Here is a 27,927-nt window from a genome sequence, read left to right as displayed (position 1 = left end):
TCCGTCTCGGGGTTCCACCGCCGAGTGAAGCCCCGGCGGCCGCGCCCCAGGAATGAATTAAGAGCCATTCCGGGCACGGGGGCCTGGGCCCGCACCCACGCTTCGCAAAGCTGCACGTGTGTAAAAGAGGGGCCCGCAGCTTCGTGGCGGAGACGAGCCTCCTCTTCTCTCCAGGCAGCAATCTTTGGACGGGAGCATCCAAGGGCTGATACCACAAACAGTTCCGCAACACGACTCCAGGCCGGGTGGGACCGCGCAACCCAAACCTCTGCCGGAAGGGGGCGGGGCCTCGGGCCGGCGCGGCGAGACCCGCCGCGCAAGGGTGGTTCCTCCCGGGGCCGGGCCCGCAGCCCCGCGTTTCCGGCGCGCTCCCCCGCGTCCTGCGTCCTGTGGTCTCGCCCGCCCCCGCAGCCATGTTGGATTGTGCGGCCGCCGCCGCCGTCGAAGGAGGGGTGGAGGAGTTGGGAGTTTAGCGCAGTCGCCGGAGCGCGAGGACAACGGCCGTCCCGCCATAGCCTAGCCGGGCGGGGGCTGGGAGCTCCCCCTTCTCGGCGCGGCCCGCCGTCGGCTCCTCCTTCCCCTGGCCTCCTCCTCCCCGCGCCGGAGGAGTAGCGAGATGCTGAGCCTGTGACTCCCCTCCTCCCGTTCCTGTCACGGAGAGGGGAACGAGCGCTTGCCCACTCGCCGGAGGAGACGGCCCTGCACTTCCAGCCCCGCCGGCGAAACCATGAGCTCCGGCCAGCAGCAGCAGCCGCCGCCGCGGAGGGTCACCAACGTGGGGTCCCTGCTGCTCACCCCGCAGGAGAACGAGTCCCTCTTCACCTTTCTCGGCAAGAAATGTGTGGTCAGTGGCCGAGTCCCGCGTCGCCACCGCCGACGTTACCTCGGGCCGGGGCCTGAGGGCCGGGAAGTGGGAGTGGGGAAGGAGGCGGGAGCGGCGCGGGGAGGGTCTGGCTGCCGGCCAGGCCTACCCTGGCCCCGGCCCCCCGTCGGCGCCCGGTCCGCTCCCCAGGTGCGGGCAGTGCGGGCCGCGGCAGCCGGACGCCGCCTTTCGGAGCTGCCTGGGAGTAGAGAATGTCACCTCCTCAGGCCTGTCCCGGAGCCCAGTGTAGCCGGGTCTGCACCCTCGCTGCTGGCCCACAGTGACGTTCAGGCAGGCCCCAACGCGATTTTCTTCTTGCAAGAGCTGCTGATCCTACAGACCGGGCCCCTGGCCCTGGCCGGCCCTGCCCCTCGCTTCACCTCTTACCGTTTGATCTGGGGATACCTTTCTTCACAATACCGGGGGTTTCAAGAGTGGGTAGGTGGGGAAATGAAGCCCAAATGTGAATGAAAGGGACCATAAAGTGGTTTTTAATCCCACTTTATAATTTCAGAAGTCGAGTGTATCGGTTCAGAACAAGGACAGGAAATGCTAATACTCTCCTTGCAGAGAAACAGGGTTTATTTCTTTAGGAATCTCGCCGAGGCCTGGTTTCTACTTTCTTCCCCACTGATTTTCTTTCTTTCTCTCTCTCTTTTTTTTTTGCATTGGTGGGAAGAGGTGCTGCTCTCCCTCATAACCATGCGCAGGGGAACCGCAATCTGTAGTAGTTCTTGACCTTTTGGGGCCTGCCAATGATTCTTAGGTTGGTGGTGTGCATCCTGTTCAGACCCCAGATGGCTGGTTGGTAGGTTAGTAGCAAGCAGTTCTGCTGTGGGAAGGGGAATGTGTGTTGTTGACGGAAGCATTCATTACATTGGCTGCTGGCACTTCTGGGGGTGGGGAGGTTCTTCTCGGTGGTGTAGGCCTTGTCTAGCTGCATTTTACTGCGGTGGCCTGGTTGAACTGTGGCTGAGTTTCTTCCAACGCTGTTTGGGTCCCTTTTTCCCCTCTTTGCTTATTAGCAGCTGCCGAGTATGTGCCACTGGAACCGAAGGAATACCTGCAGAAATGTCAACAGAGCAGTTTTACAACTTTTCATAATAGTGTTAAATATGTCAAAACAGGCCACACCTGTTTTAGAAGTTAGGATTAGACAATTTCTGGAAAGTTACTGGATTAATTGTTAATTTTATAGGAGTGTATTTTTTGTATCTTGTCCTATCCAGTTGGAGATTGAATCAGTATACTTAATTTAGATGTTTCATATTTCAGAAGTTAGATCTTAAAGAACAAATGCTGAGTTTACTTATTAGAAGAATGAGAAAAAAGGGTACTTTAAAAATCAGAATTTTTGAAAACGACTCTAAAGATAATCAAGGCCCCCCCACCTCCCTTGCCCCCTCAGCTTTTTAAACAAATGAGAAGAAAAAAAAAAGAGAGAGAAAAAACAGCCAATGAGCTCTGCCTGCTACACAGCAATTTGGTAATGTAACCAGAATTAGAAAACCAGGACTCCTGCCTACTCCGTTGTACTTTTCACTATGTCATGTTGTTTTAGAAGGGTGTTTTTTTCCTTTTGTTATTTATTTCTAAAAGTGGTGTTGAAGAATAATCACTTTTGTTTAACCCAAAACTGATGTAATTAAAATGTAACAGTCTTAAAATAGCACCAATTTTTTGCATATTTTCAATTTAGGAAAATATATTAGCACTTTAAATGTTAAATTATCTGCAAATGAAAAATAATTAGAATATTGCTGGTTTATTACATTTGCTGTCAGAAAGGAAGCAGTTGTACATACCATGTTTTACATACCAGACACGTTAGCTTTAGGCAGGAAGGACATTGCAAATATACTGACTAATTGTTCTGTGCTTACCTGTAAGGTTTACTGGTTTCAATAAATGACAGGTGTGGAAGAATACTGTGATAAAGATAGTGTGCTTACTGGTTAGTGTAAATGGATTGCCAAATCTGTATTAAGTACTCAATTTCTTTATGTCATCTATTATTAATCAACTTTACCTTTTGAATTTTTGTTGTTTAAAACCATACTGTTGCCCTGGCCAGTTTGGCTCAGCGGTTGAGCGTCAGCCTGCGGACCAGAGAGTTCTGGGTTCGGTTTCCGCTAGGGGCATGTACCACCAAAAAAAACCCCCAAAAACCACACTGTTATAGTTACCTGTTCTTCTGGTATGAGATCATTGTAATGATTACTTTAATATTTGACATTTACAGTTATTAGAGAGTAAAGTAAGAGTGTTTTAATTTTTGGAAGTCTTTTTTTCCATTTGCTAACTATGCAGTTTTTTGTTTATTTGTTCTAGAGTTTAAGATAACACCGAAATACAGTGTTTTATTAAAAAAAATTCAGCAATAAGATTTACGGGTTAGACCAAATTTGTTAAGCAGGTGCATTCAGAGGAGTAGTTAATAGTGCCAGCTCTCAAGGCATTTCAGTCATTCATTTACTCAACAAATGTGTATTGAGTAGCCAAATGTTGAGGTCAAAACCAGGGTTGATACCTACCCTCCGGGAGCTTTCTGGGTAAAGAAGGGAAACAAATGTGTAGACTGATGAGTAAGTCAATACCTCAGAGTGATGTATAAGAGACTGCATGTCACAATGGAAAATGTCTTGCTTTGTAGTCAGCAGTTCAAACTCATGTAGTCACTTTGGACAAGTTTCTTGAGCTCCCTATCTTAGAATTGCTTTTCTTGTTTCTGAAATAGGGAAATAGGGATACTATCTTTGGGGAGGAGGGTGTGGATTAGAGGGATTATATGTAAATATATGGATGCTCTTATTTTTATAAAGATTTAGGGGACCAAAAGAGGGGACTGCTCTCTTAAACTTCAACTTTGAATCAGTCTCTAAAATGACCAGATCTGTTCACTATAATGAGTCTGACACAAACTAAAAGCTTTAAAAAACTATATTTATCTTAAATAACAAGCAACAAAATGTGACACTTAAATATCATATCACAAATATAATTTCATGTAAGATATAAGGTTATAGATGGAACTAATTGGTCAACAAAAGAGAAACTCCGAAAAACAACTCCATCTTAATTAAAAGGCATCATACTTCTAATAAGCCCAAAATTCCTTGCAATCACAGGAATAACTCATCATAATAATTCAAAATTAGTTAAGACTGACTATCCTATTACTAATGCCTTTTAATGATGTTCAACCAACTTTTTAGTGTGAAGTGTTTATTAAATTGTGATGCTTAGAAAAAGGTGAGTTAGAAATGGGAATTTGCAATGAAATAATTTGAGATTATCTACCTTTTGCTTAGAAATGTACTATCTTTGTCTCCACTGTGCAAAACACAGGTATGCCAAAATTAACAGAAGGCTATTCTTTCCCTGCTACAGAATCCCTGACATCTAGAACAGTTAGGATGATAGAACATTAAAGCTGGAAATACTGATGTTATCTTGTCCAAGCCCTCATTTTTAGATTAGGAAAATGAGGTTTGGGAAGGTAGACATTCTTATTCACGTTCACAATTAATGTGTGGTAGAGCACAGACTAAAACCCAGAAACTACAACTCTTATACCAGTCTCCCTTTTTACTTCTTTGGTCAGCAGCCAGGGGTAGTAAGGTATCCAGAACTCTCTCGAGTTTAGTTCCAGCTGCTGCTTAAATCTAATTTACATACTTTATTATTAACCGACTTGAAATAAAATTGTTAGAATTTACCTAAATCTAAACAAATATAGACCTTCTTGCCAGTAACAGAAGTGGTCCTAATGATGACATTCTTTCATATGCTTTTCCAAACTCCCAGAACACTTCTTAAAATATTTTATTGCAAATTCTCATTTTTAACTCACCTTTTTCTAAGCATCACAATTTAATAAACACTTTACTCTGAAAAGTTGGGTGAACATCATTAAAAGACATTAGTAATAGGAAACATCAGTTTCATTTTAAAGTCAATGTGTTATAGAGGTATTATGACCCTTTTTAAAAAGAGAACAAATAGGTATAAAGTAATGTTGAAAAAGCAAATCTAGAAAAGCCCCCTTTAGTAAATAGAATCAAGTGAAAGATTTATACTAACTTCGTATTTCAATTACTATGATTATCAGTAGGTTTCCTTTAATTGTTCCTCAGTATCCTTGGCCCCTTGGTTCCTCTGCCATAGTAATTTTCTAAAACTTATTTACTACAGAAATCTGTTCCTGTAAAAGAAGTATTCATTAAATATCAGATAAATTGGGGGGAAAGGGGGAAATAAGAAAGACATCCAGTAATATAACATGCTGTTAAAGTGATAATGAGGAGATAGTAATTATTATGAGCCAAATTATACAGTAACTTTAGGGCAATGAAGTGTTTTTCAAGTTTCATTTTAAAGTTAAACTTTCATATTGTATTTGGAGAAGTTAAAATTATCTAGTGTTTTTAAATATTAAAGTAGAGGCAAAATTGTTCATTATACCTCTTGTTCCAAAATTTAAAATTTTAAGTGAATTGCTCCTTACAGTATGGTGAATACTTTTGTTGCCATAAAAATATCAGAGGATACTTAAATATCTAAGAAATTTTCATAATAACGAAGCTGAATGATTTATAAGTAATTCATAAAGCTAGTCAGAAACTCAGATGATCTTTAAAATTTTTATTAGTGAATGTCATCATGATCAAGTATTGAGGACTTACTGAGTACATAACAACCTCCTAGTATTTTGAAATACATAAAAGGGGTGAGGAAGGTTCAGTTTTTACCCCTTAATTGCTTACTACATAGCTGGGGAACACACAAATCATGCACACACATAAAAATATGTTTTACAAGCTAGTCTATAATAAAAATTTAAATAGAAAACAAAGAGATGTATCACTGGGATTTGATACATCATTGTGGGGCTTGAACATGAGGACCTTAAATGTCCTGTAGAATTTATGTCATGAGCAAGGAAACAACTCAGTTGAAGTATAGGGAACTATGGCAGCAAGACTAGAGTAGAAAATTTACATGGAGTGTTTGGAACTATTGACTAGACTAGCTTGGCTAGAATTGAGAATGATATTTGCTTGAGGAGATAGTGAATGATAAGGAAGGGTGAACTGAATCTAGATTTTGGAAGATCTTGAACTTCAGACTTAGAGGCTGAGCTTTAGTTCCTAACTAGTAAGGAATCACAAAGACTTTTGATTCAAAGAGTATCAAGATAGGAAGGATCTAGACATGGGGAAAACTGAAAATTATTATTCATAATAGGAGTGTTTTAAAGTTTACTAAATACTTTCTTACTCATTATCTCAGCATACCTGGCCTGGCTAAGGAACTGAATTATAGCAGCATCCGGAACATAAAAAGGATTGTGGGGGGGAAGTAAGTCCTTGGTTCTTGTGCTCAAAGCACACACCATCTAGCCCTCACAGCAGTTTTTCCTACTGTGTCCAGGTGTGGTCTTTGAATACTCAGCATATACCAACAGGCAGCCACTACTAGTCAGTCCAAGTTCATAGTAAATGAAATCTAGTTGCCATTCCACAGCTATATTCTGTATTCCAAAGCTATTTCTTCAACTGTTAAGAAAAAAATAAGTTGGCTTTGTTAGTTCCAGATGACAACAGAACCTCCTAGTGGAAATGGTTAGATAGTAAGAATTGCCGAACTAGAGTTTTGGAATCTTTTGCAGAGTGTGTTTATTGAGGCGTTCGGAGTGGAATTAGATCTGTAATAGTGTCAGTGCAGGTCACGATTACAGAGGGAGGCAGTCTGATTCATATTTGACTTGGCCAGCATTTGAGGATAGATTTCAGTGAGAAGTGGAAGGGGAAGAAAGATGTTTTCCTTAATTTACTAGAAAAAGTATATATATTCTGTAATTTAAACTTTTCCACTTGTATTAATATATCTTTTCATATATTTCCACTTCCATTTATATCTGTTGCATGCATTTTATTACTATGTCCTGTATTTTATACATTTCTTGTAACTTCTTAACCTCAATTGATGGTGTGTATTAGTTCCTTAGGGTTGCCATAACAAAGTACCATAAACTGGCTGATGACTAAAAAAACACAAATTTATTCTCACACTTCTGAAGGCTAGAAGTCTGTAATCACAGGGTTGGTTCCTTCTGGAGGCACTGAGAGAGAATCTGTCCCGTGCCTCTCTCTTAGCTTTGGGCATTTGCTGGCAATTTTTGATGTTCCTTGGCTTATAGATTCATGATTGATGTCTACCTATAGAATCACATGGTGTTCTCTACTTGTCTGTTGCTGTCTATAGGACACCAATCATTGGATTAGTGTCATTCCTAATGATATCATCTTAACTTGGTTACATCAGCAAAGACCCTCTTTTTAAATAAAGTCACATACACAGATACAAGGGTTAGGACTTCTACATACCTTTTAGGGAGACACAATTCCACTCATAACAATGGGTATGTTTACTTTTGAAGTTTTTGCCTTTAGAAAGAGTGCTATAGTGCACATTCAAATACATATTTTCATATATCATTTCCAAGTATTTTTTAAATTAATTTATTTTTGTTATAGATGTTTCTCCTTTTTCTCCCATTGACACCCTCCTCCCGTTTCTGTCACCACCCCCACACCTTCACAGTATCGTTGTCTGTGTCCATTGGTTATGCATATATGCATATAAGTTCTTTGGTTTATCTCTTCTGGCCCTTCCATCCCCAATCCCACTGAGGTTTGTCAGTCTGATCCCTACTTCTGTGTCTTTGGCTCTATTTTGTTCATTATATTCCACAAATAAGTGAGATCATGTGATATTTGTCTTTCTCTGATTGGCTTATTTCTCTCTAGGTCCCTCCACGTTGTCTCACAGGGTAAGAGATCTTTCTTTCTTACAGCTTCGTAGTATTCTATTGTGTGTATGTACCACAACTTATTTATCCACTCATCTACTGATGTACACTGGGCTATTTCCAGATTTTAGTTATTGTAAATAGCATGCATACATTCTTTCTGATTGATGTTTCAGGCTTCTTATGATATATTCCTAGAAGTGGGATCACTGGGTTAAATGGCAGTTCAATTTTTAATTTTTTGAGGAAACTCCATATTGTTTTCCATAGTGACTGCACTAGTCTGTATTCCCATCATCAATGTATTAGAGTCCCCTTTTCTCCACACCGCCAGCACTTACTGTTGATAATTTGTTGATGGCAGACATTCTGGCAGGTGTGAAGTGATACCTCATAGTTGTTTTAATTTGCATCTCTCTGATGATTAGTGACGTTGAGCATTTTTTCATATGTATCTCAACCCTTTGTATGTCCTGTTTGGAGAGGTGTCTGTTCAGGTCCTCTGCCCATTTTTTAATTGGATTGTTTGTCTTTCTTCTGTTGAGTTGGATGAGTACTCTATATATTTTGGAAATTAACCCCTTATCTGATGTATCATTGTGTGTTTGTTTTCATTAGTTTCCAGGAAGCATTTTATTTCTTTCTTGATCCCATTGGTAACCCATTCATTGTTAAATAACATGCTATTTAGCTCCATGTGTTTGAATGTTTTTGAGTGTTGTTATTGTAATTGATTTCTAGTTTCATGCCATTGTGATCTGAGAAGATGCTTGATATAATTTCAGTCTTCTTGAACTTGTAGAGACTTACTTTGTGTCCTGACATATGGTCTGTCTTTGAGAATGGCATGTGTGCACTTGAGAAGAATGTATATTCTGCAGCTTTGGGCTGAAATGTTCTGCAAATGTCAATTAAATCCAGCTGATCTAGAGCATTGTTTAGGGTCTCTGTTTCCTCATGAATTTTTTGTCTAGAAGATCTGTCCTGTGGTGTCATTGGAGTGTTAAAGTCCATATTGCTTTTGATCTTTTCCTTGAAATCCTCTAGAAGTTTTTAAATATATTTTGGTGCTCGTATATTCAGTGCATATGTTTACCAGGGTTATAGCCTCTTGTTGGATCAATCCTTTTTATATTATGTAGTGACCTTCTTTGTCTCTTATTATGGTTCTCGTTTTGAAGTCCATTTGCCTGGAAATAATTTTTTCCATCCCTTCACTTTCATACTAAGTGAGTCTTTTGTTGTGAGGTGGGTCTCTTGTAGACCGCATATATTTGGGTCATGTTTTCTTATCCAATCAGCCACCCTATGTCTTTTGATTGGAACATTTAGGTCATTTACATTTAAGGTTGTTATTGATAGGTACTTACGTGTTGCCATTTTTTTTTAATGTTTTTATTTTTTTTTTAGAGAGAGAGAAGAAGATAGAGATAGAAACATCAGTGTGAGAGAGAAACATTGATTGGCTGCCTCCTGCACACCTTCTACTGGGGATTGAGCCCGCAAGTAGGGTATGTCCCCTGACCCGGGATTGTCCATGGGATGATGCTCAATCCATAATGCCACACCAGCTGAGCTTATTTGTTGCCTTTTTTATTCTTTATTCCTGTGTTGCCCCCCCCCCCCCCAATTGCTGCTGCTGCTTACATCCGTCCCATTAGCATTTCTTGCAGTGTTGATTTGGTGGTAGTAAATTTCTTTAGCCTTTTTTAATCTGAGAAGCTCTTTCACATTCAATTTTGGGTGATAGCCTTGCTGGATAGAGTAGTCTTGGATTCAGACCCTTGCTTTTCATTACTTTGTATACTTCCTGCCACTCCCTTCTGGGCTGCAGTGTTTCTATTGAGAAATCAGCTGATAGTCTAATAATGGGAGTTCCCTTGAAGGTAACTTTCTGTCTCTCTTCCTGCCTTTAAGATTCTTTGTCTTTAACATTTGCCATTTTAATTATGATGTGTCTAGTTGTGGGTCTTTTGGAATTCATCTCGATTGGGACTCTTGTGTTTCCTGGACTTGTGTGACTTTTTCCTTCACCAGGTTAGGGAATTTTTTTGTCATTATTTCTTCAAACAGGTTCTCTATTCCTTTCTCTGATTCTTCTCCTTCTAGTATCCCTATGATACGAATGTTGTTACATTTCCTGTTATCCCAAAGCTTCCTTCAACTCTCCTCCTGCTTTTTAATTGTTTTTTTTCATTTACTGCTCTTTTTGGATGTTTTTTCTTACCTTGTCTTCTAACCCACTGATTCGCTCTTCAGCTTCTTCTAATCTACTATTAAAGCCTTTCAGAGTATGTTTTATATCAGCTGTGTCATTCCTCTTTTTCACTTGATTTTTAATCATAGTTTCTGCCTTTTTTTTTTTTTTTTTTTTTTTATGCTGGTGTAGTTCTCATTAAGTTGTTTGTAGTTCTCACTAAGTTGTTTGAGCACCCTTAAAACCATTGTTTTTGAATTCTTTATCTGACAAACTGCTTGCCTCCATTTTACGTAGTTCCTTTTCTGGTGATTCCTTTTTTTTTTTAATAATTTGGGGATTGTTTTCTTTGTCTCACCATTTTAGTAGTCTGGTAGATCAGGGCCAGGCAAGGTGTGTTGAACAACATAGTCAGGTTGGTGTATATCAGATAAGACTGCTATGGCTCCTAGCCTAGGCGTGGTGTCCTTCTTGGGGGACCCAGTGGACTAGTCTCCTTTATCTTCTGAGCTGGATGCTCTAGGATTGACCCTTGTGTGGGTTATGTGGGCTCTCCTGTTGAATTTGGGTCTTGATTGCTGTTGTCTGTTTGTGGGTAGGCTTAGTCCTCACAGTTGTTAACTTTGAGTCTCAACCCTGGTCCTGTCAACCCTGTCATGTCAACCGTTATATAGGTGTTGACCGACAAAACGACCAGACCAAACCAAAAGGAACCCCTCCAAAAAAAAAATCAGCCTAAACAATAATAAAAGCAACTTCCTCAACAAAAAGATTAAAAGACACACAGACATTCAAAAACCATACTTACACATAGACAAAGAACATTGGGAGGTGTGAGACCAAAAGAATTAGAAGAGGGAGAAAGAAAAAAAATCAAATAAAAATAAAGAAGGCAATGCACTACCAGGCTAAAAAACAAAAACATTAGCTTCAACAATGATACAAGCCCCGGGCTCAGCAATAAGATTCAAAGACAAACTGAAAACGTGTGCGCGCACACACACACACACACACACACACACAGAACAATACTGGAAGGCGTGAAACTGAGACTGAAAGAATTAAAAGAGGGAGATTAAAAAACTATATGAAAGTGAAGAAGGCAAGACAGTAGCCAACCAAACCAAACAACACCTTGAACAACTATCAGCATCTACAGTGGTAAAAGCGCCGGCCTCAATGAAAAGCTTAAAAGACGAACATACTGCCAGGAAGTGCGCGCGCGCACACACACACACACACACACACACACACACACAGAATACTAGGAAGCATGAGACCAAAAGGGTTAGGAGAGGGGGCAAAAACAGAATATGAAAGCAAAGAAGGCAGAGACTGAAATAATAATTTTATTTATTTATTTTTTAATCCTTACCCCAGGATATTTTTCTATTTATATTCAGATAGGGTGAGAGGGAGAGAGAGAAACATCAACGTGAGAGGGACACATTGACTGGTTGCCTTCTGCACGACCCCGACCAGAGCTGGGGACAAACCGCAAAGGAGGTACGTGCCCTTGGCCGGAATCAAACCCGCGCCTCATTGGTCCATGGGCTGATGACACTCTACCCCGGAGCCAAACCAGCCAGGGTAATAATAATAATTTCAGAAGGTAGTAATGCTAAATTGAATAAAATATAGAATAGGAAAGTAGAAAATGGAAAAAGAAAAAATGAAAAAAAATTTGAATTAAAGATACATTTTTAAAAACCCATAAACCTAAACAACCACTACAACAACAGAAAGAAAGAAAACCTTGGATCTGCTGTTTGTGGAGCTCACTGCATTTTGCTTCGATGTAGTTGGATCTGGCTCCTTGGGTGTGAGTTCCTGCTCTCTTGGGCAGTTCTGTGGTATAGGCTAATGTGGATCACTATCCCTGCCTGATCCTTGACCTCCTGGCCGAAGCCCTGCAGGGCGTGGTCCCAGGTTGTCTTATGAGCTGGTCTTCCCTAGCCCAGAGGCTGCGTCTTACTCAAATGTATTTGTGCTGGACTGCTTACCCCACTCTTCTTAAACCCCCCACCCCCACCCCTGGCTCTGTGTGGAGGGGTATCAGGTCTATTCAGGGTGGTTTACACAGATTTGTGTTAAGGGTGGCGCCTGCAGTTTACAGGAGGGGCAGGTAGTCTCTTCCTCTCCTTTCAGTGTCTCAGCTCTGCCTGGGTTACTAGCAGCCCCTGGTCACCACCCCAAGCAGGGGAGAATAGACAAAAAAAGGAAAATGAAAAGGGGAGAAAAATGCCCTGGTTGGTTCTTTACTCTTTCAGCAAGGAGGCTTGCGCTGGGCGGGGCTTCTGCTCAGGCTCCCACCTGGCCAGAAGTCTGAATCCCCAGCCTCCAATGCCCAGTGAGTCCTGCTGGCCCTGCCATTGGGGTGTAGGTTTCCTGCTCAAAGCTGTTCTGCAGGGCGAGGCTTCTGGCCAGGCTCTCCTCTGGCCACATGTCCGAATCCCCAGAATCTCCAGCCCAATCCCCAGAATTCCCAGCCAGTCAGGCCTTAGGCTGCTGGGGTGCCAATCTTCAACTCAGTGCTGTTCCTTGGGTGGGGAGAGGGGCCTCTTCACTTGCGGTGAGGAGGAACCTGCCTCTTTCCCCAGGCACTTAATGGGCTCCCCTTTCCTTCTCTGTTGCTCTCTTTTGGGGATCTCTGTGTGGGGTTGAGTTCCTCCTTTTCCAGGGAGCAGGAGCTGCACTGGCTGCACCTTCCCTCTGTCTTCCAAGCGGTGCTGCACAGCTGGGCAAATTTGGTTACCCACTTCAAGGTCTCCTCCTCTCTCTAGGGCCTTCTTGCTCACAGTATTTCCAGTCATCTATTTTAAGGTGTTTTTCAAGTTGAATGCTCTACAGTTTAGCCTCAGGTCTGGTCCTTTGTTTGGTGCAAGCTGACTGAACTTCCTTAGGCTTCAGCCATCTTGCCTCTCCTTTCCAACAAGTATTTCTATAGAATACATTCTAAGAATGAAGTTAGAGGGCATGAACATTAAAAATACTAAAAGTTAGAGGGCATGAACATTAAAAATACTAAAAATACTAAAAGCTGAATTGTCTTCTGAAATAGTGTTACCAAACTCTGTATTCTCATCAACACTAGGATTTAAAATATTTTTTGCTTCTGACAGTTTCACAGGTTAAAAAAAAATCTCAGTGTTCCATTTGTAGTTCATTGACTTTTCATGTCATTGGTCATTTATATTTCTTATGTGAATTGCCTTTTCTTGTCTTTAGAACCATTTTTTTTACTGGGTTGTTTTTTCACAGTGACTTGAAGAACTCTTTAGGGATAGTAATTACATTACAAATTTTGGTATTTTGGTAAATTGTTTATCTTCTACATAACTATTTTTTATGTTTTTGGTTCATTGCATAGGTTTTAAATTTTTGTGTAGTTCATTGTAATAATCTTTTTATTATATCAGGATTTTATTTAATACAGTTCTAGCTCACAATTGCAAAAATATTTACTCACATTTTTCTGGTACTTTTATGGTTTTATTTTGAATGTATTGTCTTTGACGATTTTGGAAGTGACTTTGGAAAATGAGTATAGTAGAAATCCAGCTTTATATTTTTACAGATGGCTAGTTATTCCAATACTACTTATTTTCTCCCACCTATTTGAAGGGCTACCTTTACTAAGTTACCAGATTATTTAGATTCATTTCTACATTCTCTTCTAATTACTTTTATTTATTTGCCATTATATTGAATTTTTAATTAGTGTAGATTTATAATGATGATATAGTTTGATTAGCATTAAATCCTTTATTACTCTCCTCAGTATTTTCTGAGTATGTTTATGTGCCTATGCTTAGTATTTTTTCAACACCTTACTTTTCATTCCTCTCTCTCACCCAAAAATAATTTGCTTCAATATGGCGTAGCATTGGATTTGTAGATTAATTTAGGAAGAATTGACATACTGAGGCCTCCCATTGTAAAGCAAGTCTTTAAGTCTTATTTCATTGTGTAGTTTTATAATTTTCTTATTAATACTAACCATAAAAAATGTTTTTGAGTACAAAAGTAACACCCAATATACTCATTGTTTAAAGTGTGTGCACGCATGCGTGCACATACACACACAATGCACTATACAGTTAAAAGTTAAAATATCTTTTTATCTGTCATTTCCCAATACAGTTAAGCTCCATAGAAAGCTCTTAATAGTTTGATGTGACTCTTCTCCATCCTTATTATATGCATGTATGTTCATGAATTTATATTTATATCTATCTGCATTTTACCTAAAAGAAGTCATATTCTAGGCAGTTTATATGAGGTAAATCTAGCTCTACCTCATGCTTTATACACACACACACACACACACACACACACACACGAACATTTTTATTTGGGAAACTTTTAAACATGAACAAAGTAAAATAGCATAATGAACCTACATATACCTACATCCTGCATTAGTGGTTATCACCTCATAACTAATCTTGTTTACTTTATATCCCTACCCACTTTTTCCCCCTGTATTATTTTTAAGTAAATCCCAGGTAGGGTGTGTGTGTGTGTGTTTTCTGATCAGTGGCTAGAGATTTATTAATTTTATTTTTTAAGAATGGTTTTAGTTTAGTCCCGGTGAGGTGGTTCAGTTTGTTAGAGCATCGTCCTATGCACCAAAGGTTGTGGGTTTGATTCCTGGTCAGGGCATATGCCTGAGTTGTGGGTTTGATCCCCAGTTGGGGTTTATATGGGAGGCAACTGATCAGTGTTTCTCCCTCACATTGATGTCTCTCTCTCTTTCGCTCTCTCTCTCTCTCCCTCTTTCCCTCCCTCCCCATTTCTTCTCCTCCCTCTCCCTTCTGCTCCCATAAAAGCAATAAACATATTCTTGGGTAAAGATCTTTAAAAAGGTTTTAGTTTAATTGATTTGTATTATTTTTCTTGTTTTCTATTTTATTGAACTCTACTGTGATCTTTATTACTTCCTTCTGCTTAGTTTGGTTTTAATTTACTTTTCTTTTTCTAGTTTTTCTTAAGGCAGTAACTACTAAGGTGATTTGAGACCTTTTTCCATTTTCTAATACAGATATTTAGTGCTCTCCATATCCTAAATATGCATACACATTAGTGGCATCTCACGTATTGGATATGTTGTATTTTCATTTTTATTTTTTAAACTAGTTCCTGATTTTCCTTTTTATTTCTTTGTCCCACTGTATGTTTGTTTTTTGTTTGTTTTTATGTATGCAGTTTATTTTCCAGAGATTTAGAGATTTTCCAGATGTCTTTCAGTTATCAATTTTTAACCTAATTCCATTTTTTTGAGACTATATGAATTCTTTTTATTGAGCAGTGTTTTATAGCCTAGAATACGGTCTAAATTGGTGTTCTTCATACACTTAAAAATAATATGTAGCCTAGCTGGTGTGGCTCAGTAGTTGAGCATCGACCCATACACCAAGAGGTCACCAGTTCAATTCCTGGTTAGGGCATGTACCCAGGTTGTGGGCTGGATCCAGTGGGCGGGGCATGCCAATTGATGTTCTCTGTCATTGATGTATCCCAGTCTTGTTGAGTGGAGTGTTCAGCAAATGTTAATATATAAAGTTGGTCAGTAGATTTTCTGTTTGCTTTATCAATTATTGAGAAGGGGGTACTGAATTATTTCACTATAATTATAAATTTGTCTTTCTCCTTGCATTTCTATAGTTTTGCTTCATATATTTTAGACGCATAAACATTGATAGTCATGTCCTCTCAAAGAATTAACTATCATGAAATGACCCCTTTTGTCTCTGGTATACTTTGCTCTGAAATCAACTTTGATATTAATATAACCACTGAAGCTCTTTTATGATTAGTGTTATAATCTTTTTTGCATTCTTTTATTTTTAATCTCTTTGTGTCTTTTACAGTTTGAGTAGATTTCCTGTAGGCAGTACATAGTTAGGTCTTTTAAAACCCAGTATGACAGTATCTACTCTAATTTGGATGGTTAGGCCATTTATACTTAATGTGATTATTGATAAGATTGGGTTTAAATTAACTACCATCTTGCTGTTTTCTCTATATGTCCTATATATTCTTTATTGCCTTTCCCCTATTTTTCTGCCTTTCAAGGTTGCTATAGTATTTTTTTTATCTCATTTTAATCTCTTTTTGTTTATTTATTATAACTTTTTTCTGTTTTTATAGTTGCTTTAGGATTTACAGTGTATATGTTTAATTTATTACAGTCTTCTTTCAAAGGCTACTTACTATATCACTTCACATTTAGTGCAAGCACTTTATGATAGCATAATTCCATTTCTTCCCTTTAGACCATTATGCTATATTATTGCCATATATTTTATTTTCTTCATATGTTATAAATTCCATGATACATTGTTATCATTTTTGCTATAAAGATTCAGTTACCTTTTAAAGAGACTTGAATAGTAGGAAAAACATCTTATGATTACCTATTTGGTTAATCATTTCTGGTGTCCTAATTCCTTTGTTTAAATCCAGACTTCTTTGCTATCAGTTTTCTTTGGCCAGAGTATTTTATTTTACTTTATTTATTTATTTTTTTTCTTAAAAAGTAAACAAAGAAATCCATCTCTTACAGTGCAGATCTGCTGCTGATAAATTCTTTCACCTTTGTGTATCTGAAAAATTCTATGTATTTTGCCCTGTTTCTTGAAGATATTTTCTCTGGATATAGAATTCTAGGTTGATAGTTTTTTTCCTAATGTAGTTTAAAGATGTTGCTTCATTATCTTTTGGTTTGCATTATTTCTGACAGGAAATCTGCTATTATCTTTTTCTTTAGTCTTCTGTGTGTAATACATATTTTTTCTCTTACTGCTTTTAAGATTTTTCTCTTTATTACTGGTGTTAAGCAATCTGATTGTGATGTGCTTTGGTGTAGTTTTCTTATTGTTTCTTATGTTGGGATTGATTGAAGTTCCACACCTCACTGCTGCACAGTTCATTATTTTTCTTCCCTCTTTTTCTGTGTATTTCTTTTAGAGAGTAGCCATTGCCATGTCTTTAAGGTCACTAATCTTTTGTCTACAATGTCTAATCTGTCATTAGTACCATCCAGACATTGGTTTTTCATCTTAGATATTGTAGTTTTCGTCTCTAGAAGTTTAATTTGGATTTTTTAAAATACATATTTTCTTTTTCTACTTAATATGTTCAATCTTTGCAATAGTTTAATGTATATAATACCGGTATGATAACTTTTAGTCCTTGTCTACTAATTTTGTTATCTGTGTCATTTTCTCTTGATATATTGTCTTCACTGTGGATCATATTTTTCTGCTTTTTTTATATGCTAGGTAATGTTTAATTGGATGTCAGATATTATGAAATTTATCTTGACTCTATTAACCAATCCTTTGAATTTTTAGTGGTAGGGTGTTAATTTTTATTTTCTACTGAAGTCTTCTGTAATTGCAACTTGCTCTGTTTTAAGAGCAGCCTGCTATCCCCTACCTTTTTGCAATAATAACTAGTTAAGTATATCTGGAGACACTACTTTTTTTTTTAACTCTCATCACTAAAAAAAAATGTTCAATGTGTATTTATGTAGCAGTCCCTCTTTTATTTACTGCTATTTCCTTAATTATCTGATTATTCTTGGTGGTTTATCCCAATTTGTGTTTCAAGGATTGCTTTCTCAAAATAGATAGCTAGCTTGGATTTCTTTTCTTTTAAATTAATAGACTCTATTTTATACAGCAGTTTTATGTTTACAGAAAAATTGAGCATAAAGTACAGAGGGTTCACATATACCCTATCTCTCTTCCCCCACTCTAGGTTCCCGTTATTAACATCTTACATTAGTGTGATCTATTTGTTTAAATTGATAAATATTGATACATTATGATTAACTAAACTTTGTACATTTTATTCTAGGTTTAACTCCTTGTACAAATCTATAGGTGTTGGTTTTCACAAATGAATGTAATGTATCTGCCATCACAGTGTCATACAGAATAGTTTTCCTGCCCTGAAAGTACCCTATGCTTCCCTCTGCTGGCATAACCCTGGGATCCACTGATATATATATCTCATATAGTTGGAATCATGCAGTAACATGGTCTTTATAGACTGGTTTATTTCACTGTGCTATATGCATTATAAGGTTCCTCCATTCCATTTTATAACTTGATAGCTTATTTTTTTTAATCATTGAATAGTATTTCGTTGTATGGTTGTACCACAGTTTTTTTTATCCATTCACCCATTGATTGAAGGAAATCTTTTTTGGCGAGGGGGTTACCAGATTACTTTATTTGAAGGTATGGTACAAATGAAAAGATGTAAGTGGATGATTTGGTACAAGTTATAGAAAAGGTAAAAGGTAACTCTAACATGCACATATTGCTTTGGTGACCAGGGAAGTCACACCCATGGCTTTGGGAAGCCAGCCTGAGGCTTAGCTCTCATCACTGTCTCCCAGGGTGTGCTTGTCAAATAAATACTCTGCCATGACAGTTTTAGGGGCCCCCAGTCTGTGCAAGTTGATTACGTGGTCACCCCGTTCTTTGATGGATTTCACCTGCTCATTCAGGTTGTGAGTCTCAAGTCACACAAGTGAGGGCCATTTTTGTCAGTGGCCAGTTTGTGCAAATCTAGTAGTGACTGATCACACTTTTTCCCAAATGTAATGCACACTTCATCGTATTCATCCCATTCTCCCAGTCATCACGGTATGATTTCTTGATATCCTGGAGGAAGATTCGGCCGCCTCTTTGGTTCTGCAGCTTCATCAGTTTCTTAGCATATTTCCTCTCTTCATGAGATTGGTGAAGGAAATATTTGGAAAAGTTCTTGAAAGCCACATTATTGCAGCCTAAGTAGTAAGACGTGGACAGGTAGACGTAGGAAGCATAGAGCTCCAGGTTGATCTGGTGGTTGATGGTAGCCTCCAAGTCCTGGTGGTAGTTCGGGCGCAGCTGTGATGTGGATGGGTGGACGTCATGGTGGGCAGCTAAGGAGAGGTGACTGCACGGCGCTGGAGCGGGGACCTTGGGGATGTCTGAGGGTGCTGTGAGGAGGTGGCGGAAGGCTGGAACGGGGTGGCTGGCTGGGTTGGGTCAAACACTGGATTCCATCCAAGTACTGTTGAAGCAGGAAACCATGGTGACTCTCCACAAAGACTGTGTCAAGGAAATCTTGATTGCTTCCAATTTTTGGCAGTTATGAATAAAGCTGCTATAAACACTCATGTGCTGGGTTTTGTGTGTATATGAGTTTTCAACTCATTTTGGTAAATGCCTAAGAGCATGATTTCTGCATTATATGATAAGCCTGTGCTTACTTTTGTAAGAAACTGCCAAACTCTTCCACAGTGGCTATTGCATTCTCCATTCCCACCAGCAAAATGAGAGTTCCAGTTTTTGAACATTCTCACTGGTATTTGGTGTTACCAGTGTTTTGGATTTTAGTCATTCTAATATATTTATAGTCATGTCATTGTTTAAATTTGCAATTCCTAATGCCTTATGATGTTGAGCATCTTTTCTTATGCTTATTTGCCAGCTGTGTATCTTTTGATGAGGTGAGACTGTTCAGTTTGTCCAACTTTTAGTTGTTTGTTTATCATTGTTGAGTTTTAAGATTTCTTTGTCTGAATATATTCTCTATTAGATATGTCTTTTTTCATATATTTTCTCCCTGTATGTGGCATTTCATTTTTTAAAATATATTTTTATTTTATTTATTTATTTATTTTTTTTAGAGAGAGAGACATTGATCGGCTGCCTCTTGCATGTCTCCCCCCCTCCTTGGGGATCAAGCCTGAAACCTAGGCATGTACCCTGACCAGGAATCAAACTAGGACCTCTGAGTCCATGGGACGGTGCTCAGTCCACTGAGCCACACCGGCCTGGTGCTTTTCATTCTTTTATTTTGTCTTTTGCAGGGCAGAAGTTCTTAATTTTAATGAAGTATAATTTATTTGCTTTTTTCTTTCATGGATTGTGCTTTTTTGGGTGGTGTTTCTACAAAGTCATGAATCCCAAGGTCACCTAAATTTTCTACTTTGTTATCTTTTAGAAATTTTATAGCTTTGCATTTGACATTTATGATCAATTTTGAGCTAATTTCTATGAAAGGTGTAAGATCAATGTCTAGATTTTGGAGTTTGTTTATTTTTTGTTTTTGCATATGTATTTGTAGTTTTTAAAAAAGATGATCCTTTCTTTATTGGGTTGTCATTGATCCTTTGTCAAAGATCTGTTGAATATGTTGGTTTACTTCTGGACTCTCTGTTCTCTTCCACTGATCTATGTGTCTCTTCTCTCACCAAAATTACACTTCCTTGATTTCTTGTAGCTTTATAGTGAGTCTTAAAGTCAGATAGTGTCAGTCCACTGACATTGCTCTTTTCTTCAATTTTGTGTTAGCTAGTCTGGGTCTTTTGGCTTTCTATATAAACTTATTTTTCTATATTATATTGTTTTTTTCCATTTAAACTTTAGAATCACTTTGTTGATGTCCACAAAATAACTTTGGAATTTCCTTGAATCTGTAGGTCTAGTTGGGAAAAACTGACATATTAACAATATTTAATTTTCCTATCCATGAATATAAAATACCTCTTTTTATTTACATTTTCTTTTATTTCTTTTTGTTTTTGTTTTTTATCCTCACCCAAGAACATTTTTGCATTTATCTTCAGATAGAGCTGGAGGGAGAAGAGGGAGGGAGAGAGAGGGAGAGAAAGGGAGAGAAACATCGAGGCGAGAGAGACGCATCGAGTGGCTGCCACCCACACAACCCCAGCTAGGGCCAGGGACAAACTGCAACCGAGGTATGCGCCCCTAGTGGGAACCGAACCCGGGCCTCTCTGGTCTTCGGGCAGATGCCCTAACCACTGAGCGAAATCAGCCAGGGCTCTTTTATTTCTTCTTTCAGAATTTTGTAAATATATAGCTCTTGTATATGTTTTATTAGATTTAAAAAGTATTTTTCTTTTTTTGTGTGTATTGTAATTGGGTTTTGTTTTTGGTTTTACTTATAAATCCCAGTTGTTCATTACTATATGTAAGAAAACATAGACTTTTGTATGTTAGTCTTGTATCCTACAACTTTGCTATATACTTGGTTATTTGTTTCAGGAGTTTTGTTGTTTTAACTTCCATGGGATTTTCTACATAATCATGTCATTATCCAAACAGTGTGATTTCTTTTTTCCCATTGTGTATTTTTATTTTTGGTTAATCTTTACCTGAGGATATTTTTCCATTGATTTTCAGACAGATTGGAAGGGAAGGAGGGGGAGAGAGAGAGAAACATTAAGGTGAGACAGAGACATTGACCGGTTTGCCTCTCAAAGGACCTTCAGTAGGCCTGGCATCAGATCTGCAATCTAGGTTCATTCTCTTGACCAGGAATTGGACCTGAGACCCCTTTGGTCTGCAGGCCGACACTCTAACTGCTGACTCAAACCAGCCAGGACCCAGTGTGTATTTTCTCCTTGCTTTAGTAAAACTTCCAGTATAGAGCTGAATAGGAGTGGTGAAAGGGAACTTTGTTCCTTGCTTTTGTTCCTGATATTGAGGCAGAAAGCATATGACTAATGTTAGTTGTACGTTTTCGTAGATGGTCTTTATCAAGTCGAGGAAGTTCACCTCTATTCTTAGTTTGCTGAGAGTTTTTATCATGGGTGCTAGATCATGTCAACTGCTTTTGCATCAATTTTTATGATCATATATGGGTTTTCTTCTATAGTTTCTTTTATAATTTTTTTCTTTATCCTCACCTGAGGACATTTTTCCATTTTTTTTTTTGTTCAGATAGAATGGGAGGGAGAGAGGGGAAGAGAGAGAGAGAGAAACATCGATGTGAAAGGGACACATCGAGTGGCTGCCACCTGCACAACCCAACCAGGGCCGGAGACAGACTGCAACCAAGGTACGTGCCCTTAGCAGGAACCGAACCCGGGTCTCTCCGGACCGCAGGCCAACGCTCTAACCACTGAGCAAAACTGGCCAGGGCTATAATTTCTTAATGTGATGGATTACTTTACTTGATTTTTGAATGTTGAGCCAAATGCTGCATACCTGGGATAAATCCCACTTGATCATGGGACCGTACTTTTTATGATTTTATTTTAAATTTGTTAACTTGTGTTCTATGGCCCAGAATGTAGTCTGTCGTGGTGATTATTTAATGTGAGCTTGAAAAGAATGTGTTGTTGAATAAAGTAACCTATAAATGTGAACTAGATCCAGCTGATTGATGGCTGGGTAGTGTTCAGTTCAACTGTGTCCTTATTGATTTTCTGCCTGCTGGATCTGTCAATTACTAATAAAGAGGTATTGAAATCTCCAGCTAAAATAATGAATTCATTTGTTTCTCCTTTTAATTCTTTCAGCTTTTGCCTTATGTATTTTGATGCTCTGTTGTTTAATGCATACATCTGAAGGATTGTTTGGTGTTCTTGGATAATTGACCCCTTGATCATCATGTAATGCCCCTCCTCATCCCAGACAATTTTCCTTGCTTTAAAGCATGTTTTGCCCAAATTTAATATAGCTACTCCAGCTTTTTTCAATTAGCGTAGGCATAGTACATTTTCCTTTATCCTTTTGCTTTTATTTTATATGTCCTTATAAATATTATGGGTTTCTTGTAAACAACATTTGTTGGGTGTTTCTTTTAATCCACTCTGTCAGTCTGTCTTTTAATTGGTGTTTTTAGACCATTTACATTTAAAGTGATTATTGATATATTAATATTGACTATATTTGCTAACTGTGTTCTATTCCTTGCCCTTGTTCTTTGTTTCCTTTTTTTTTCTTCCACTCTTAACTCTGCTTTGTTTGGTTTTAATTGAGCATTTTATATGGTTTCATTTTTATCTGCTCTCCTAAGATGTCAATTATACTTTTTAAAAAATATTTTGCCCATTGTTTGCAGTGTACACTTATAATCAATCTATGTCCAGTTTTATTTATTTATTTTTTTTATCCTCACCTGAGGACATTTTTCCATTTTTTGTTCAGATAGAGCGGGAGGGAGAGAGAGGAAGAAAGAGAGAGAGAGAGAAACATCGACGTGAAGGGACACATAGAGTGGCTGCCACCCGCACGACCAACCAGGGCCGGGGACAAACTGCAACCAAAGTACGTGCCCTTAGCGGGAACCGAACCCGGGTCTCTCCGGACCGCAGGTCGACGCTCCAACCGCTGAGCCAAACCGGCCGGGGCAATCTATGTCCAGTTTTAAATAACACTGCATGGGTAGTAGCAGTACCTTATTTTTATTTTTAATTTTAATTTATTGATTTGATAGAGGAAAACATTGATTTGCTGTTTCACTTTATGCGTTCCTTGGTTGAGTCTTATATGTGCCTTGATTGGAGATTGAACCTGAAATCTTGGCATATTGGGACAATGCTCTAACCACTTGCGCTACCCAGCCAGGGCAGTAGCAGTACCTTATAACAAAGAATGTTCATTGCATTCCCTTATAACATTGTTTGTTTCTCATAAGCACAGATATTAAAGTTTTACTGACGTTGTTTCATGTCAGTAAGTATACCATTTTCAGTGGGTACATAGGGATTTACCAATCCCCAGGGATGGACAGCATTGCTACTCTTGCACTTGGGGCTATTATTAAGTAAAATAAGGTTATTTGAATACAAGCACTGTGATACTGTGACAGTTGTGTTGATAACCAAGATAGCTACTTAGCCATTAATGGGCGACTAGTGTACACAGCATGGATATGCTGGACAAGGAATGATTCATATCCTGGTGTGATGAAACTAAGATGAAAAGTATGGTATGTTTGGGCATCTGCAGATTATTTATCTATCACTTACTGAAGGTGAAAGTTGTCTGGTTAAGAAAGAGCTTGAATCCTTGAGTTTGGACCTCATTCTTATCAGATAGGGACCTATCAGGATTAACCTAAAAATATAAAGGCCTTTCAAAGTAAGAGTCAACAAGCATTTATTTGAGAGCAATAAGAATAGTTATTTGAGAAAGCACTGGTTGAGGCAGAAGCCCGAATAATGTTCTGATTAGGAAACAAAGGCAATGGATATTTTTGAGAAAGGGAAGGAAAACAATGACATCAGGAGAAGGAGGCATTTCTACTGTTGTATATAACATAACATAGTGATGTTAATTCTAAACAGTATTTTTAATTTTCACTCCAGTAGTAAGTCCAGCAGCTTTCTTGTTATTTTTCCAAGTAGTTGTTTGGTACACAATGTGGCTTTAGGCCCATTCCAGAGGTTATTTTGCCATTTTAACATTCCAAAGACTTGAGGGATAAGACCTGCAAGGCACAGTTCTGCTAGAATAGCAGCTCCAGCTCCATTTTAAAGTGTCTTTGTTTGTATTATTGTTTACATTATTATGTGTGTTTTTTTTAAAATCCTCACCCAAGGATATTTTTCTATTTATCTTCAGATAGAGTGGGGGTGGGGGGAGAAAGAAAGAGAGAGAAACATCTACGTGAGAGGGACACATCAACTGGTTGCCTCCCACACGACCCCAAACCAGGGCCGAGGATGAACTACAACTGAGGTACATGCCTATGACAAGAATTGAACCTGTGACTCGGTCCGCGGGCTGATGCTCTAACCACTGAGCAAAATTGGCTAGGGCACATTAGTATGTTTTTAAGCATGAATCTATTAAAAGATAATTGGCAAGAAGAATTTATGGAGAATAAAATAGAGGCAGAATGTTCTCTTCTGCTATCATATTATAATACTTTAGGCCAAAGGAAGGTGTAAATTTCAGATCTCATTTATACAGTTGTCTATAATAGCATGTAGTAAAAAAACATTCTTATTGATTTTCATTGAGCGCTCATAAGTATTAGAATATACCTAATAAAATATAATATTAATACAGGGTTGGGCCAGAGTAGATTTACAGTTATATGCGAAACAGTTTTTTCTTGTGTTATTATTTAATATTCTATTATTTATTTGTATTATGATGGCAAACCTACTTTGCCCACCCCAGTATTTATTTTTAGGAAGTGTATTGTTGCCCTGGCCAGTTTGACTCAGCAGTTAGAGCGTTGGCCTGCAGTCCAGAGAGACTTGGGTTCAGTTCCCGCTAAGGGCACATACCTCGGTTGCAGTTTGTCCCCAGCACTGGTTGGGTCATGCGGGTGGTGGCCACTTGATGTGTCCTTTTCACATCGATGTTTCTCTCTCTCTCTTCCTCTCCCTCCCTCCCGCTCTATCTGAATAAAACATAGAAAAGTGTCCTTGGGTGAGGATTAAAAAAAAAAGTGTATTGTTGAGATTCTTTTTCTCTTCATTTTGAGGCGGGGGCAAATAACAGAAACTAGTTTTTTCTTTTTTTTATTCTCACCCGAGGACATTTTTCCATTTTTTGTTCAGGTAGAGTGGGAGGGAGAGAGAGGAACAGAGAGAGAGAGAGAAACATCGATGTGAAAGGAACACATCGAGTGGCTGCCACCTGCACAACCGACCAGGGCCGGGGACAAACTGCAACCAAGGTACCCGAGGTACGTGCCCTTAGCGGGAACCAAACCCGGGTCTCTCAGGACCACAGGCCGACGCTCTAACCGCTGAGCCAAACTGGCCAGGGCCAGAAACTAGTTTTTTACTGGCTAAGCGAAAAAGGAATTTATTGACTACCAAATGATTCCATGGAATCCCAAACAGAATTGCTTCAGGAATAGCAGGAGGCCAAGAAGCTCTGAACACAATAGCAGGAGTGAGTGGAATTTCTCTTAACTCCAGTTACCTCTTCAGTCTTGTGACTAACTTTGGAATTCTAAGTTCCCCAGAGAGAATCTTAATTGACTAAACTTTAGAACAGAAGCTTGTTCCTAGAGAGGAAGCAGGTCTCTAACATTAGAAGTATCTTGGGTAGGAGACCAGCAGTGCCTGCTAGGTAGTTTTATCATATGTATAAAAGCTAGTGAAGCCCTGACCGGGTTTGGCTCAGAGGTTAAAGTGTTGGCCCGCGGACCAGAGAGACCCAGGTTCCCTTGCAGTTTGTCCCCGGCCCAGTTGGGAAACCCTCAGTGTGTCTCTCTCACACTCACATCGATGTTCTCTCTCCCTCTCTTTACCCCTCTCTCCCTCCTGCTCTATCTGAAGATAAATGGAAAAAAAAAAAAAATGTCCTCAGGTGAGGATTAAAAAGAAAGCTAGTGAAAATCCTATTCAGATATAGTACATGTTTATTTATTTGGTCTCTTACTGACCTAAACCTGCTTTAGATACCATTGTTAAAAATATTTACTAATGTACTGAGGTGCTTTTAGTTACAACTTCAATATCAGATTTGCGGACAGGGAAGGTATAACAGTGTCTCTGTATTTTTGGAAACTTGGGATTTTTTTCCTGGTGTTCCCTCTCTCCCTCCCTTCCTCCCTCCCTCTCTCTCCCCTCTCTCTCTCTCTCTCTTCCTCCTTCTCTCCTCCTCTCTCCTTCTCCCTCTCCCCTTACCCAAATTATAAGAGAGAGTTTATTTTAAAAGTTATAGAATTAGTAGAAGTGAGCCAGCTGGGCTGGCTACCTAGGCTCAGGAAACAAGTTACAGAAGCAATATATTTTTAAATATATATTTATATCTCCCTTTTTAAATTATTAGCTCCTTTAAGACAGGGGCCACTACTTAATTACCTATTTTCAGTACATGATAAATATTTGTTAAATTGAATTTAATGCCTTATTCAAATTAATTTAGCCAGATATTTTGTGAGCAAATAAGATTTTGTTAATTCTTTTTATTATGAATAGTATTCCTTTGTCTAATGATCCCAACTTTGTCTTACCCTTGACTTTATGAAGTCCATGTGTTGTTCTGAGAAAGCATTTGTATAATATCTCTTCCCTGGGACTTTCCAGAGCAGTACTGTCCAGCAGAACTTTTATGATGATGGACATTCTGCCTTTGTGCTGTTATAATAGTCACCTGTGACTATTGAGCATCTGGAATGTGGCTTCTATGGCAGAGGAATTAAATTTCTAGCTTTAAATTTAAATAGTTATGTGTGGCTAGTGACTACCTTATTAGACAGTGCAGCTCTAGAGAGCAGGAGGAGGTGTCCAGAACCTAACAGTACCCTCTCAACTGCCACCCTGGCCACCCAGATATGAACTTACTTGGAAAGGACAATAACACCCTAGAAGGTCTACTTGACTCATAGTGAATTAGTTCCCAAATAATTTATACATTAAAACATATACAACATTCAAGTTATTAAATGTATATATGGGATCTAAGAGTCACCTTTTCCATGTAAAGGGAACATCATTGGCTCATTTTTGTCTTTACAGTGCATGATGTAATTTTTCTTTAAATCCTCACCCAAGTATATTTTTCCATTTATTTTCAGACAGAATGGGAGGGAGGGAAAGAGGGAGAGAGACAGACAGACATCGATGTGAGAGAGACACTTTGATCCGTTGCCTCCCTCGTGACCCCAACCAGGGTTGGGGACTGAACCGCAACCTACGTATGTGCCCTTGACCAGAATTGAACCGGAGACTCTTTGGTCCACAGGCCAATGCTTTAACCGCTAAGCCAAACTGGTCAGGGCATGTAATGTAATTTAAAGAGTTACTTTTATTATGTAAAATCCTCACATTTCCTTTCTGCCCTCAAGTTCATGATTTATTGATGGTAAAGATCTTTTAAAAGAAAAAAAATAACATGATCTACCTTTTATTTTAACATAGTTTGCTTCTTCTCCTTTGTGGGGGTTGTAATCAAACATCTAGTTATAGATGTTCATTCCATTTCAGTGATTATAACCAAAACTAGAAATGTTCATGCATTTTGAATAAAATTTGCCTTTTTAAACTAACAACACTGAACTTTCTGAGGAAATATATAAAACCTAATTTATTGAATAAATAATTTATTTTTCAAATTATTGACTATATAATTACTATGTTTTAGACTACAATTTTAAGTCTGCAGTTGTGAATAAAGTGCCAATCTTAAAAACAACTTCAGAAAGGTTCTTGACCTCCCTCCTTTTTTGTGTGTACCTGTCTAATTCTTATGCATAATGTATGGGAGAGTCTCAAATGTTGTACTTAATGTCCTTAGTTAGGTTGTATGTTGAATTTAAACTTAA

At 38.7% G+C, this 27,927-nt stretch overlaps 1 protein-coding gene across 1 annotated transcript in view; it reads left to right on the top strand.

Moving 5' to 3' along the window:
* The first annotated feature begins 461 nt into the window (after positions 1–461).
* The window catches only part of WASL (WASP like actin nucleation promoting factor), an 82,544-nt gene continuing 55,078 nt past the window's right edge, over positions 462–27,927 (top strand). The window contains exon 1 of the mRNA XM_036246617.1: positions 462–844. Within this exon, the coding sequence (XP_036102510.1) occupies positions 728–844 (117 nt within the window). The 5' untranslated portion in view covers positions 462–727. The remainder of the gene's footprint in view (positions 845–27,927) is intronic.

This window comes from Molossus molossus, unplaced genomic scaffold (genome assembly GCF_014108415.1).
Source record: "Molossus molossus isolate mMolMol1 unplaced genomic scaffold, mMolMol1.p scaffold_m16_p_7, whole genome shotgun sequence".
NCBI classification, from domain to species: domain Eukaryota; kingdom Metazoa; phylum Chordata; class Mammalia; order Chiroptera; family Molossidae; genus Molossus; species Molossus molossus.
Note: the sequence above shows the minus strand (reverse complement) of the source record. Positions and strands in the feature narration are given on the sequence as shown.